At 43.1% G+C, this 12,737-nt stretch overlaps 1 protein-coding gene across 1 annotated transcript; it reads left to right on the forward strand.

The window, feature by feature from the left end:
- The first annotated feature begins 1,015 nt into the window (after positions 1–1,015).
- On the forward strand, positions 1,016–5,666 carry LOC147460058 (pentatricopeptide repeat-containing protein At3g02330, mitochondrial-like). Its single transcript, XM_086511213.1, has one exon. It carries the CDS (start codon positions 1,266–1,268, stop codon positions 3,330–3,332), a length of 2,067 nt encoding a protein of 688 aa, XP_086367339.1. The 5' UTR covers positions 1,016–1,265; the 3' UTR covers positions 3,333–5,666.
- The last annotated feature ends 7,071 nt before the right edge of the window (positions 5,667–12,737 follow it).

The raw sequence follows: 12,737 nt of genomic DNA on the forward strand, positions 1-12,737 counted from the left end.
ATGTACAAATGGGATTCACCCAAGACGGGGTTAACTTGAAAATTACGTCGAGACAAAACCTTAAATTCCCAAGAGACTCGTTGTTTTCTTATTAGGAAATAGAAATTAAGAGATTATAACTCAATGAACTTAATCTAAATTTCAACTAGGATTGAAACTTTACCGAGAAGATTTAACGTAGATAGCCCTAGTATAACATAGAGATTTTAAGCGTGAAATTTGTTTTAAATGTTTGGAAAAAGGCTGCCGCAGGTGTTTACCTATGGGATGCAACGGGGGATGGTCCTCTCTAGCTAGGACTAATAACCGTTGGTCTATATTTTGAGCTCGGGCTGGATGGAAGTGAGTCCCGACCAAGTGGAAGGACCTGCTGATGCACTTGGAAATCGGCCTACTTCGGGTAGGCCTGATACCGACGGGAATGGAGGAAGGAATAAGAATCCAGGAAGGTATCGGATAAGGGAGGAAGATGTGATTTAATTAATGAATTCTTCTAATTATTTGGTAAAAAGGAACCTTGGAAAAGCTAAGAGCCTCCCTAATTGTCCTCATCAGCCGGAGCTTTGCTCTGCTTTGGAAATATTTATGTAAAAGGAACTTAAGGTTGTTAACTTGTTATTTGGTTTCAAACCATGAGCTGGTTAATATGGTCTACTTATGCAAGCACTCATAAAATAAAAGATCAAAACTCATCACCGTTCTTTTTGCTAAAGTCTTGACTTTTGAATGAAGCCTAGTATCACATTGAATTATGCAAGCTTGAAACATGATTCTTGATCTAGAACTTCGGAAGCTTCAATAGAAAACATTAAATAGAGATGATTTTCTCATCAACTTTGATTCATCCAAGCATCAGCTGATGTGTTGCTTTGTCATATCCTTGGTTTGGTTATACACTAAGGATAGTTTTTGTAGAAAAAAAAACCTTAAGCTTAGAGTAATTTGCCTTTGTAAAGCTAGGTTAGATGTTGTGCCCTTTTCATTGGCAGTCCTTGTAATTTTATCAATCGTTTTTTAGTTTTGAAAACCAAACCATAGCTCGCTTGGGACATGGAAGCAGGTTTACTACGCTGCGTAGGTGCTTTGCTCCCTCCAACGGGCAACACCGGCAGCGCCATTCTCATGCGGCACTTGCCTGTGGCGATGGTGACATTTGTTTTTCCTTGCTCTGCGAGGCCCTCGATAGCTCAAATTATGGCAGCTCTTGTGGCGTTAATGGAGCTTCGTCTTCCATTAAGGCCGCCTCGCAAAACCATGAGAACAATATGCTCTTTCAAGGTCTCTGCCTGGAGGGCCACCTGGGCGAAGCCCTCGAGTTGCTCGGTCTCATGCCGACCCCTCTTTCCTCGACCAGCTACCTCTCCTTCCTTGCCGCTTGCTGCAAGGAAAAATCCCTTGCCCATATTACGAATTTGTATGCTTACCTTCAACGTCGCCGCGGTTGCTTACGCTCTCTTGGTAATCAGATAGTGGCAGCTTTTGCGACATGTGGAGGGATCCAAGAGGCTTGCGATCTAGCGTGGACTTTGCAATACCGCACTGTTCTTTCTTGGACTGCCATAATTTCGGCCTACACTGCTGCAGGTCAAGCAGAAGAAGCTCTAAGGATGCATGACTGCATGCTGCAGGATGGTGTGGAGTCAAATACGTACACATTTGTCTCTCTCTTGAAGGCTTGCGGAATCATTGGGGAGCTTGAGCAAGGTAGGCGATTGCATGCCATTGCCCACTTTAGAAATTTCACTTCCCGTGTCCACGTAGGCAGCACTCTCGTAAGAATGTATGCCAAGTGCGGGGTCCTCATGGATGCTGAGCATGCTTTTCTAGGGATTTCTGATCACAATGATGTTTCATGGAGTGCCATGATTGCGGGATATTCTGAGCAGGGTAAAGGCCAAAAAGCTTTGTTGCTGTATAGGCAGATGAAGCATCAGGGACTCTTAGTAAGTGAGAGAACACTTGTGTCTGTGCTTGAGGCTTGTGGTGCTATTGCAAAGAGTGAAGTGCCTGTGTTTGTGCAGGAAACATTGACAAAGGTGAAGGCTTTGGATATAACACAGGCACTACATGCGGATGCAAAAAAGCTAGGTTTTACATCTGATGTCTTCATTTCGAGCGCCCTTGTCAGTGCATATGGGAGGTGTGGGGCTACTGTAGAAGCAGAGCATGTATTCATGAGCATGCCTCAGCACAATAAGGTATCATGGTGTGCAATTCTCTCAGCGCATGTCGAAAGTGGTCAAGGGAAGAAGGCTCTTTGGTTGTACAAAGAAGCACTGAATAACATGATAATTCCAGATCCGCTTATGTATATTGTTGCTTTCCAAGCATGCTCTGCCCTTGCAGACAAAGTAGGGCAGACCATTAATGACGTTGCAACCAAGAAGGCGTCATTGGAAATTGGACGTGCATTACATACAGACGCTAATAGTAAAGGTTATGCTTCAGAGGCACCTGTTGGGAATACTCTTATACGTATGTATGGAAAATGTGGCGCAGTTGATGATGCTGAGAGTGCATTTGACGCTCTCTTTCGACATGATGTGGTGTCTTTTAATGCGTTGTTGTCCGTTTTTGTTGAGCAAAATGAAGAAGAGAAGGCTTTTAGCCTTTACAGCCAGTTGCTCAAACAGATTCCAACCCTAGACTCTGTTGCATACATTTGCATTTTGCAAGCTGCTGGTGCAATGGGTAACTTGAAGATGGTGCACTACCTCCAGTATGGTGTTATCTGTGCGGGGCTTGAAGACGATTTGAATTTGGCGGCCACTCTTATTCATTCGTATAACAACTGTGGCTGCATGAAGGATGGTGAAGTGGTCTTCTTTGAGCTCCCCAGGCCTCACATGGGCTCTTGGAATGCATGCATTTCAGGTCATGCAGGTGAAGGAAGCCTGCTGGCTACTACATCAATGTTCAGTCAGTTGATATTAGCTAGTGTTAAGCCTGATCGTGTGGCTTTAACGTCAGTACTATCTTGTTGCAGTCATGCTGGTGTTATTATGGACGGTTTGGATTTTTTTACTACCATGTGGGAAGACTTTGATGTTCCTCCAGATATTAAACATTTTGGTGCTCTTCTAGACCTACTTGGGCGCACGGGGGTTTGGTCAAGGTTGAAGGATGTGTTGAGTAAGATGCCAATGGAGGCTGATAATGACGCTTTGATGTCTGTGCTCAGTTCATGCTGTAGACATGGTGATCGAGAGCTGGCAGATTATGTGTTCGACCATGCAGTGGGTTTGCAACCTGCAAATGGTACTGCATATGTTCTTATATCAAATCTCTATGCAGACAGTTGGCTGCCGGAGTCTGAGGCAGAGATGGGTTAGGTTTAATGTTCCTGCCAAAGTTCTGAGCTATCTTCCCTACCACCGGATGCCATCTCTGAGGTGGCAACATTGTTTGCTTGTGGTTCTGCAACCTTGCTTCACTATGATTGATAGAGGTCTTTATGGGATATTTGTGCTAGTTTAACCATCGTACAACCACAATCTCTTGCAAATTTTTGTTAGTACTGAGAACCCGGGATACATGTAGAGAGCTTCTCTTTTGGCATTGTGCGAATGCTCAGGTTTCATAATTTTGTATAGCAAAGTTGCATTTGAATATCAGATGGTGTGACATGGATTTTTCTTAAGGCCTTTAAATGCACATTTTCCATCAATGTCATCATAAAATGTTTGAATCCCGGAATGTCACATGGCGAAACGTGGAGTTTCACCATGAAGCCTCATGGTGCATACAAACTTAATAATTTGCATAGCAATTTTTTATTTAAATTTGTCTTATGAGTGGATGGTTGACATGGATACTGCTTACATCCTTTTCAATGCGTATTTTCAAGTATCAGTACATGCAAGGGTGTGTCTTGTATTTTCCACCTTTGTGATGGCAATGCCAGTGCTCACAAAAAAACTTTTTTTTATCCAATCAATAGACCACCTTTGTGAGATGGCTGGTTTAAGTGTTTTTCAACAGCTTTATATGGACAACAAATTGAAGTTCTCGATTTTCTGATTTCCAAGGAAGAAAAACTTATGTTTTCTGATGAAGGATCTCTTGAAATCAACAGAAATCTCAACATCTTTGTAATGTGCAACTCATAGGCCAATGCTTGCTGCGAGTGTTTTAGGTGGGTGCTTAAGAATCAAACTTCAAGGCTTAAATTTCATAATAGACATGCACAACATGTTTTCTAGAAGCAAATACTGACTATTAATTATCTCAAAAAAAAAAAGGCATAGTTATCATAGTCAAGTTTTTAAGGTTTCTCTCGTATTCTGGCTGGTATTGTCTAAAAAGAGAGTTTCACCTGAGCTGGTTTTCTAAAATCCTGGTTGGTGCAAAAACATTGTAAGACCAGTTTTTGTAAGTATTGGTTGCCATTATCATGGAGTTTTGTAACCTGTTGGTTCTATTGCCACGGGCATAAGAGGGTGGGAGAGAGAGAGAGAGAGAGAGAGAATCAGCAAATCTTCCTGTTCGGAATCTTGTCTCTTGAAGTGCATTGATTGGGGGATATGCCCAACTGGTCTACAATGTGTCACCAGTGCCCGTGCCATTTCATCAAGGAGACTGGAAGAAGATTGCAGATCCATTTGCGTTATTCCAAGATGATCAGCTTACCTTGCTGGTATACCTGCGAACAACCGGGGACTATTCTGCTGGAAACTTCCAAATAGCATCAGTTGGCGGCCTCATTTGATGCATGATCTACAATGTGTCACCCGTGCCATTTCATCAAGGAGACTGGAAGAAGATTGCAGATCCATTTGCGTTATTCCAAGATGATCAGCTTACCTTGCTGGTATACTTGCGAACAACCGGACTATTCTGCTGGAAACTTCCAAATAGCATCAGCTGGAGGCCTCGTTTGATGCATGATCTACAATGTGTCACCCGTGCTCATGCCCTTTCATCAAGGAGACTGGAAGAAGATTGCAGATTCATTTGCGTTATTCCCAGATGATCAGCTTACCTTGCTGGTATTCAACCTGCTTACCGGCCACATGAAGGCATTGCCACCATGCTCATGTGACACTGTGCCCTTGCGCTTTCTCTTGTCCATGGATTATGACCAAGTTGGCAAGTCCTACACGGTAGTGCTGTCTCCTTGTGTGTGACAGACAAGGCCTGCGGAAGCACATGTTTATGATTCTAAGAGCGGGTCTTGGAAGATTCTTAAACCCACGGTCATCACAAGAAATGACATCACCAATGCTGGGTGTATGCTCTATGGCTACCACACAAAGTTAGATACATGGAGTTGTAAAAAGGTTTCTGCTCCAAATTCTCTAAAACACACTAGTACTTGCATGCCTTTTTTCTCAAGAAGCTGAGAGGAGATGTTATTCTAGCATTTAGTGCTGGGTCACCCCTCGTAGAGGGGATGCTTGTATGTAAGCTTCAAGTCCAGAATGACTTTTCTGAAGCGTGCTGGGTGAAGTTGGCACCAAGATGGGGGTGTGCCAAAGAGCTTGTTGAACCATATTCTCTTAGTGAGTATGACATCTCCTTTGCTACTGATGGAAGGCATATATGTATGATGGCTGTTGATTATCTGGGTGAGTATAAGGAAGGACTTTACAGTGCTCCTCTTCTCTATGATGTGGAGCATGGATCATGGAGTCAAATGTCGTTTTTCAGGCTTTAATGGCATGCTTCTATTTTCAGCCTACTTCAAACCTACCTTAACATGTCTAGAAGTGTGTGAGGTTCCCACCCCCTCGTCTCAAACGATGGATCTGATGGTAAACCTGATGGCCACTAGATCTACAGCGGAAACAAACAACGTGTTTTGGGTTTAACTAGCGGACGATCTCTCATCACCAAGTGAATCGAGTTCGAGCCTATTAGCATCAAGATCTAGTTCCACCTCGCATGGGAAGCGTGTGTAATCAATTATCGGTCCTAAAACCCACCTTCCAAGAGGAGAGAAGTCTGGAGTGTCTTTTTCCCCATAGCTTTCAGAGGTACGTACACTTAGACCTTACTGCTCTAGGGGCAATGAGTAATACTGACGTTCTTATTGCACTTATGGGGACGGAGAGTTTTTTACTAATCGGGACCACCCTTCTCATAAGCATTGGCAGCCCGAGTCAAGCCCCCACTTTTTTTTCCACCCCATACTCACACTTCCTTTGTTACTTAATTACTACCACACAAGGTTGTTCACATATAAGTTCTTTGTTTATTTTTTTCCAATTCACAAGTTCTTTAATACAGCCCTTCAACCAGTATTGCAAAGCGGCACAAAGATAGTAATTCTTATAAAAATTCACTTACAAACTCATTCATTTAAAGTTCCAACGCTATGGAGACACGAAATCCCCCAGCGAGTGTTTACTCCACCCGTTGTCGCTTAGTTGCCCATACAACTAGATTGTCCACCGCTTAACCAACAGTCATGAACTTCCACCGCTTAACCAGCAGTTGTGAACTTCCACCGCTCATCACCAAATGAATCGAGTTCGAGTCTACTAGCATCGAGATCTAGTTCCACCTCGCATGAGAAGCGTGTCTAATCAATTATCGGTCCTAAAATCCACCTTCCAAGAGAAGAGAAGTCTGGAGTGTCTTTTTCCCCATAGCTTTCAGAGGTACGTACACTTAGACCTTACCGCTCTAAGGGCAATGAGTAATACTAACGTTCTTATTGCACTTATGGGGACGAAAAGTTTTTGACTAATCAGGACCACCCTTCTCATAAGCATTGGCAGCCCGAGTCAAGCCCCCACTTTTTTTTCCACCTCATACTCACACTTCCTTTGTTACCTAATTACTACCAAACAAGGTTGTTCACATATAAGTTCTTTGTTTATTTTTTTCCGATTCACAAGTTCTTTAATACAGCCCTTCAACCAGTATTGCAAAGCGGCACAACGATAGTAATTCTAATAAAAATTCACTTAAAAACTCATTCATTTAAAGTTCCAACGCTATGGAGGCACGAAATCCCCCAACGAGTGTTTACTCCACCCGTTGTCGCCTAGTTGCCCATACAACTAGGTTGTCCACCGCTTAACCAGCAGTCGTGAACTTCCACCGCTCATCACCAAGTGAATCGAGTTCGAGCCTACTAGCATCGAGATCTAGTTCCACCTCGCATGGGAAGCGTGTCTAATCAATTATCGGTCCTAAAACCCACCTTCCAAGAGGAGAGAAGTCTGGAGTGTCTTTTTCCCCATAGCTTTCAGAGGTACGTACACTTAGACCTTACCGCACTAGGGGCAATGAGTCATACTAACGTTCTTATTGCACTTATGGGGACGGAGAGTTTTTGACTAATCGGGACCACCCTTCTCATAAGCATTGGCAGCCCGAGTCAAGCCCCCACTTTTTTTTCCACCCCATACTCACACTTCCTTTGTTACCTAATTACTACCACACAAGGTTGTTCACATATAAGTTCTTTGTTTATTTTTTTTCGATTCACAAGTTCTTTAATACAGCGCTTCAACCAGTATTGCAAAGCGGCACAAAGATAGTAATTCTAATAAAAATTCACTTACAAACTCATTCATTTAAAGTTCCAATGCTATGGAGGCACGAAATCCCCCAGCGAGTGTTTACTCCACCCATTGTCGCCTAGTTGCACATACAACTAAGTTGTCCACCGCTTAACCAACAATCGTAAACTTCCACCGCTTAACCAGTAGCCGTGAATTTCCACCGCTCATCACCAAATGCATCGAGTTCGAGCCTACTAGCATCGAGATCTAGTTCCACCTCGCATGAGAAGCGTGTCTAATCAATTATCGGTCCTAAAATCCACCTTCCACGAGGAGAGAAGTCTGGAGTGTCTTTTTCCCCATAGCTTTCAGAGGTACGTACACTTAGACCTTACCGCTCTAGGGGCAATGAGTAATACTAACGTTCTTATTGCACTTATGGAGACGGAGAGTTTTTGACTAATCGGGACCACCCTTCTCATAAGCATTGGCAGCCCGAGTCAAGCCCCCACTTTTTTTTCCACCCCATACTCACACTTCCTTTGTTACCTAATTACTACCTCACAAGGTTGTTCACATATAAGTTCTTTGTTTATTTTTTTCCGATTCACAAGTTCTTTAATACAGCCCTTCAACCAGTATTGCAAAGCGGCACAAAGATAGTAATTCTAATAAAAATTCACTTAAAAACTCATTCATTTAAAGTTCTAACGCTATGGAGGCACGAAATCCCCCAGCGAGTGTTTACTCCACCCGTTGTCGCCTAGTTGCCCATATAACTAGGTTGTCCACCGCTTAACCAACAGTCATGAACTTCCACCGCCAAACCAACAGTCGTGAACTTCCACCGCTCATCACCAAGTGAATCGAGTTCGAGCCTACTAGCATCGAGATCTAGTTCCACCTCGCATGGGAAGCGTGTCTAATCAATTATCGGTCCTAAAACCCACCTTGCAAGAGAAGAGAAGTCTAGAGTGTCTTTTTCCCCATAGCTTTCAGAGGTACGTACACTTAGACCTTACCGCTCTAGGGGCAATGAGTAATACTAACGTTCTTATTGCACTTATGGGGACGAAGAGTTTTTGACTAATCGGGACCACCCTTCTCATAAGCATTGGCAGCCCGAGTCAAGCCCCCACTTTTTTTTCCACCCCATACTCACACTTCCTTTGTTACCTAATTACTACCACACAAGGTTGTTCACATATAAGTTCTTTGTTTATTTTTTTCCGATTCACAAGTTCTTTAATACAACCCTTCAACCAGTATTGCAAAGCGGCACAAAGATAGTAATTCTAATAAAAATTCACTAAAAAACTCATTCATTTAAAGTTCCAACGCTATGGAGGCACGAAATCCCCCAGCGAGTGTTTACTCCACCCGTTGTCGCCTAGTTGCCCATACAACTAGGTTGTCCACCGCTTAACCAACAGTCGTAAACTTCCACCGCTTAACCAGCAGTCGTGGATATCCACCGCTTAACCAACAGTCGTGAATTCAAGAGCCCTTAACCAGGAACTCTAGCTCCTGCGAATAACTTCGCGAGCTGCCCCCTGTGAATCAAGAGGGGGTTCGTACTAGATCAACATTGGAATTGAAAATGAACTAGCTGAGCTAAATTTTCCCTAGCAACCAATCTTTCCTACTTCAGACAGTATATTCTAAAGCATTCTTTCCTACTTGAATATAAAATTCAATTAATTTAAATGCTGTGGTTTTTGTTGATTTCCAACATGTTGGGAAATGTGTTTTTTTCATCCTACCTTATCGAATGCAATGTTGCTTTAACAAACTTGAATTAAAACTTGACCTACCTCCACAATTTTCTCGTCATTGCTCCGTGAGATGGCCGGTACTTGGTCGACCATGGGAGCTTTTCCCTTTCCATTAGTGTTGCTTATCCCCGCCTCGTGGTCGTGGGAACCACCGAAACGAGTTCTCTTTACCGAGGCCATTTTATACTCACTACTTAATTGACAACTTGGAAAAAGAGAGCTAACATTTGAAAGTAACATACAACCATGATGAAGGATTAGTTTCAATAAGCAAATCCCCTTGTACGAGAGGTTAGACTTACTTCAAGACACAGAGAATCCCGATAGCACCATACTTGTTCTATGGGAATAGGCCCTAAGGTTAATTACTTGACCTAGATAATTATGAAATTCAGATTTTTACTTAATCAGTTCTACTAGAGATGAAATAGACGTGCTTAATCACTTCTTAATGTAAGTAGAGAATTACAGATTTACTGTATGCATAGATGAGAGGATTTCTCCCTTCCTAATGATTAGTGATAGATTAATTTCTCCTAATTAAATCCTAATCCATGAGCAATTGATTCTAATTTAATTATTTACACATTATGGAGTAATAGAATGCAATGGACCATTCCCACCTCAAAGCTGACTTACTTAATTTTTAATCATAACGGTAACTAGTGGATGATTCCTTAAACACGCATTAAACTATGATTAAGAGTGACTAATTGCTTGCATGATTACTAATTAGATTAAGATTTATGCAATAGATCATGGATACGGAGAATTAGAGAGTATCTAATGAGTATTTTGACTATGATTATGCATACTAGATGCGGAATTAAGAGGATATTAGAGAGGGAATTACAACAAGCATGAATTAAATCGAAAATTACCGAAGTTACGGCTGAATTCCTCTCGAAATTCTGATGCAAGGACCTCTTTGAGACGAGAAACGGACAGCACCTTCCCTTCTAGCTCTTCTTCCAAAGACTATGTCTGCCGGCAGCACCTTCTCAAGGTGTGTGTGTGTGTGTGTGTGTGTGTGTGTGTGTGTGTGTGTGTGTGTGTGTGTGTACTTAGTGTGTGTGTGAGCATATATGTGTGCTTATGTGTGTGTGAGCATGCTCTTATATAGGCTCACAAGCTGAAAAATTCGAATTTGTCTACTATATGCATATGGAGGAGTACTCACTTCATGCATGGCAGCTCTAGTTGCATACTTACCAATTGTCCCAACCTGCTCAAGAGCTCACTTAGTCTCTCTCTCTCTCTCTCTCTCTCTCTCTCTCTCTCTCTCTCTCTCTCTCTCTCTCTCTTGCATGAAAAGTAGCGCACGAGCCCTGTGAGTGTGTGAGGCCACCCTCTTACTGCCAAACTCAGTCTCCAGTGGCCTAGAGCCAGTTCCCACACAGCTCCCGAGCCGCGGTGCCTCCTCGCACAACCTTAGGAAAAAAAAATTTTAATCCTAGACAGGCAATTCTAATCAGATTTTGATGCCGAAACTTGCTATGCTAAGCTATAACTAAGGTGCATAATCTCGAGTACTTGCCATATTTAGCAGCCCCCAACGTCCGAAAATGCATTTTTTTTCAAATTTGGTTTACGGGTGCAGTTTGTCGAGACGGTCAAAACTAAATAGGTCGGGCGACCAAAAACTTACTATTTTTAGATTTTTTCCACAAAAATCATTTTAATTCACTTTTGGAAGCTTTATGACATTCTAAACATCATAGCATCGACAGATTTTGGAAAACTACTAAAAATAGTAACTTTTTTCATTATGATTGTTTCATGGTACAATGGTGTTCTTTTAGCTCGGGGTCGGAGACCTTACATCCTCCCCAACGTGAAAATTTTGAGATGTCCTCATCTCAATAATACATCTGGATAAACTCTTTGCTAACTACTTAGGTACATATATTCTTTGTCTAAAGTAAAGACATCTTTTGATAATAGAATAGTCTTTAGCTTTATGCATCTTTTTCTGCTGAACTTTAATGAGATCCTGGTGCTTGAATTATTGCTCACTAAGATTAGCAGTTGCAGCATACAGAGCTGCTCTCTCATCAACTTCGTCACCCACAGTTGGTTGTCTCACTACTGCATTAGCAAAAGCTCCGCTTCCTTGTCCTATGTTTCCTCTTCCTCGGCCTCCTCTTCCGTTTGGTTGCCCTCGTTCGTTGACGTTCAGAGGTACATTATTAGCACCGGATTTTTGGGAAATCCTTTTTGGACATCGGCTTTTGTAATGTCCATACTCCTGGCACTCAAAGCATCTTATATTCGGAAACTTGGTAGCTGCCGTAGTAGCTACTACCGGACGATGGTCGTATGCAGGGTTGATTGGTTTGTTACTCTAGTTGTCTGGCCTGGCCCTGTTTGGCCTGGCCCTCTTTGACAAATAGTATTGACTATCTTGGGTAGTCCTCTGAATCTCTTTAGCTAACGGTTTGGCCCTTAGTAAGACATCTTGCAGTGTTGCTAGCCTGAGAGCTTCTAGTTGGTTGTTCAAGGGGTCGATGAGTCCTTGGCAGAATCGTGCTACTCGTTGTCCAATGTCATCATAGGAGCATATCTTCGAAGTGTGACGAACTTCGAGTACTATTCTTCGACGGAAGAAGTCAAGTGTCGAAGTGAGAAAAACTCATTCATCTTCAAGGCTTTGTGAGCGGGTGGTAAGTATCGCTCCATCACAGCAGCCTTAATGTCTTCCCATGACTGGGAAGATCCCTTGATATCCAAGTCCCTACAATGTTTCTTCCACCAGATCTTGGCATCGCCAGACAAGCGGAACATCGCAAGCATGGTTTGGTTCTCGCGTTGAGTTCATGCAGTGTCAGGACACGGGTCCTGTACCCTAAGAACTAGGCTAGGCAAGGACTACGGCCAAGGGCCGGGCTAGGCAGTGTGGACAGGGGATCCGTCTAGGGCAAGGGGCTAGGAGCCCACCTATAAAGGGAGGTTGGGAGGAGGATCCAGTAGAGCCTAGTTGCTTAGTTTCTTAAACTGGTATCAGAGCTTGGGACTCTCTTCCACCCTCTCTCTAGGCGTGGTCATCTTTGGCCCCTAAAAGCATGCCCCTTTTGTGAGAACCTTTGCTTTTTAAGCCCTTTTCCAATTTTAGCCGAGATCCTTGCCGAATCGGGCAGTTCTTCCCGTTTTGGAAACCATTGTGTGGTGCATGAAATCGGGGGGAGTTAAGCTTGAAGGGAGCGCCTCTTGGAGGAGGGGGAAGATATACGAGGTCGCGGCCATAACCGGCCTGTACAAGCCACCAAGTCATCATCATCATCGTCGTTGAAGCCTGTTCGCTGCCTGCGCTTGAAACACTTGAGGATTCACATTTAAAAGGGCCTTGGGCCATTGAATTGATCCTTGGCCACTCTCAGCGGCCCTTCCCACGAGTCTTCCCACCAAGGGACTTATATGGTTCACGGAACCCGTTGCTCTACGGCTCTCCTCTTCGATACGGTGGGCATCATCACAGTAAATTTCTGGATTTACAGTCAATCCAGCAGTT

The sequence above is a fragment of the Adiantum capillus-veneris genome, chromosome 4, assembly GCF_014529385.1.
Source record: "Adiantum capillus-veneris isolate H3 chromosome 4, ASM1452938v2, whole genome shotgun sequence".
In the NCBI taxonomy this organism is placed as follows: Eukaryota; Viridiplantae; Streptophyta; class Polypodiopsida; order Polypodiales; family Pteridaceae; genus Adiantum; species Adiantum capillus-veneris.

Coding starts and splice junctions, on each gene's coding strand:
- LOC147460058 (XM_086511213.1), top strand. CDS start 1,266: ATGCTCTTTCAAGGTCTCTGCCTGGAGGGCCACCTGGGCGAAGCCCTC.